The 2,196-nt window shown below is 37.8% G+C and overlaps 1 protein-coding gene across 1 annotated transcript; it reads right to left on the reverse strand.

Annotated features, from left to right (window-relative positions):
- Window positions 1–658: 658 nt before the first annotated feature.
- LOC137712237 (uncharacterized) lies at window positions 659–1,309 on the reverse strand. The gene has a single exon (XM_068451348.1). It carries the CDS (start codon window positions 1,307–1,309, stop codon window positions 659–661), a length of 651 nt encoding a protein of 216 aa, XP_068307449.1.
- Between the last annotated feature and the right edge of the window lie 887 nt (window positions 1,310–2,196).

Consider the following 2,196-nt stretch of genomic DNA (forward strand, 5'->3'; position numbering starts at 1 on the left):
TGCGTTGTCAGATAAATTGCTAAATACTATAAATTTGAACTAAATGCGTCAGAATTCGCAGTCTCACAGCATAGATAGTACCATGCCGTTGTCTAATGGCTAAAGGTTAAAAAAGCTTTGGCTGTTCAAACTTGTTGGCACAAGTTTAACAGAGGAAATTTAACAAATACTGAAATGTGAATAGAAAATATTTTTACCCAGAGCTCATCTACGTCTTCTTCTCTGGTACTTGAACATGCAGCTTTGAGAATCTCACTGGTCTCGTCGTTGCGTGCAAATCTGCCACGTATGCGGGGTCGTTTGTCTGCTAGTGTTTTTCGACATGCATACTTTTCATATAGATAGAGAAGAGCAACAAACAACCCGCATTAAGATTTAAACACAATAATAATCTAATTTAAAACCCAAAAATTAGTGGATTTATGTAATAATATTATGTTTAATTACCTTAATTGTTTTGTTGAAGTTTCTCTGTGACCTTTTGGCTCTGTACTTTGAGATTCTCTCTTTCCTCTCTTCTGCACTGTACCTCCCCGTTTTGAAGTTTGCAGCTGCTTCTTCCATCACTGAGCGCTCTCTGGGAGAACGATTTGTTCGCAAATTCTACCAAAAAAATTGGAGAAAACAAAAAAAAATAAGACATGGGTTTTGATTTTAATTAAACATGGATTAAATCAAAACAAACGCAGAGCAAATTAATTAAAATTCTGGTGAGTAATCTGACTTGCAAATCACCAGTGCTGGATACCCTTCTCATTTGACCAGGCAAAAAGCTGCTTTCCTGAGAGCTCAAGCTCAAGGCTTGGTTCTGAAAACTTGGGGACTCCATGAGAGAATCAAAGCTCGGCTGGAAGTAAAAACCAGGCTTGTTATTATTTCCATCAAAGCAGTTGCTGCTGTAGCTCCTCTGAATAAACTTTGCGACATTCTCCTCCCCGCCATAGCTATGAGGCTCAAGAGCTTGATAAAATTCTTCAGTTTTAACCTCCTGAGCATCAAAAAGAGATAAATTCGGCCACCCAATTGGCAAATTTGGACAATTTTGTTCCGTTTGGTGCAACTGGGTTTGCTGGTAAAGGCTTAGAGTTTCGAGCTGGTAACTTGGGGTAGAAGAAGAGAGGAGAGATGGAGAGTTATGGTCAGTTGCGTTTTGATGGCTTTGCTGGTCGGAGATTGCTTGGAGTTGGAGGAGGTCAATGTCCGAGAAGGGAGAGAATGGCTCGGAGAAGAACTGCAGGTCCGCCATTTCTAAGGTGGTGAAGTGGTGGTAGAAGGAGTCGTTGACGACGTAGAGATCGGAGGAGGACATTATTGGAGACCCCAAAAGAAAATGAAAAATGTTGAAAACTGACCGGGAAAGTTAGAAGTAGGAAGAAGCAAAAGCAGTTACGTTTTGCTTTGCTTTTTGCGTAATTTGGTCGTGAAACGGCCAATATGTACTGACAAATTTGGGATGGTTTTATTAAAAGCCTTTTGGGAGTTACTGAGCAAAGAGACAAGCAAAAGCCATTTCTCGTCTCTCTCACACTTCTCTCTCTCTCTGTCTAAAACTTTTGAAAGATGATTTCAAACATCACAGGAAGAGACCAGTCCACTTCTCTGCTATGCTATAAATAGGACTGGATTTTGCACGTTGGCCCCCATTGTTTGTTAGAATTAAAAGGGTTCTCCATAAATAAAAAAAATTCATTTAGTTAAGAATCGCAACACTTCCCCTCTTTTCTTGTCGGCCAAACTTTTAGATTAAAATATTAAGAATCACATCAATTTCCCAAGTTACAGAAAAGCCTTATTTTTCTTTTCTCTTTTGCCTTCTTTTGAACCAAAAGTTCCATCACCACCAACATAAGGGGTGGTTGGGTATAGAATTTCAAATTGAAAATGGGATCTTGAATCCCAAATCGAATCAATCCCAAACTAAAATTTTGGTATTTCCAATTTTTGGTATTTTAGGATAGTTTGATATTTCCAAATTTCATACAAATTGAAATAACAATTGTTCATACCAAGTTAAATTAACATACAATCAAATTAAAATAAGTAACAAACCCAAAAGTAAAAAAAATAAGTTACAAACCTAACAATACAATTTTTTGATTTCGTGTTGAAATAGACACATTTGTCGGAGGTTCGTACCGGCAAATGTGGCGATAAAAGCTATGGTTGCTATCTTAGACCACACCAATTATATTGCTA

Source organism: Pyrus communis, chromosome 13 (assembly GCF_963583255.1).
Source record: "Pyrus communis chromosome 13, drPyrComm1.1, whole genome shotgun sequence".
Classification (NCBI taxonomy): domain Eukaryota; kingdom Viridiplantae; phylum Streptophyta; class Magnoliopsida; order Rosales; family Rosaceae; genus Pyrus; species Pyrus communis.

Excerpts from the sequence above, each read along its gene's own strand:
- LOC137712237 (XM_068451348.1), bottom strand. The coding sequence starts at position 1,309 with ATGTCCTCCTCCGATCTCTACGTCGTCAACGACTCCTTCTACCACCAC.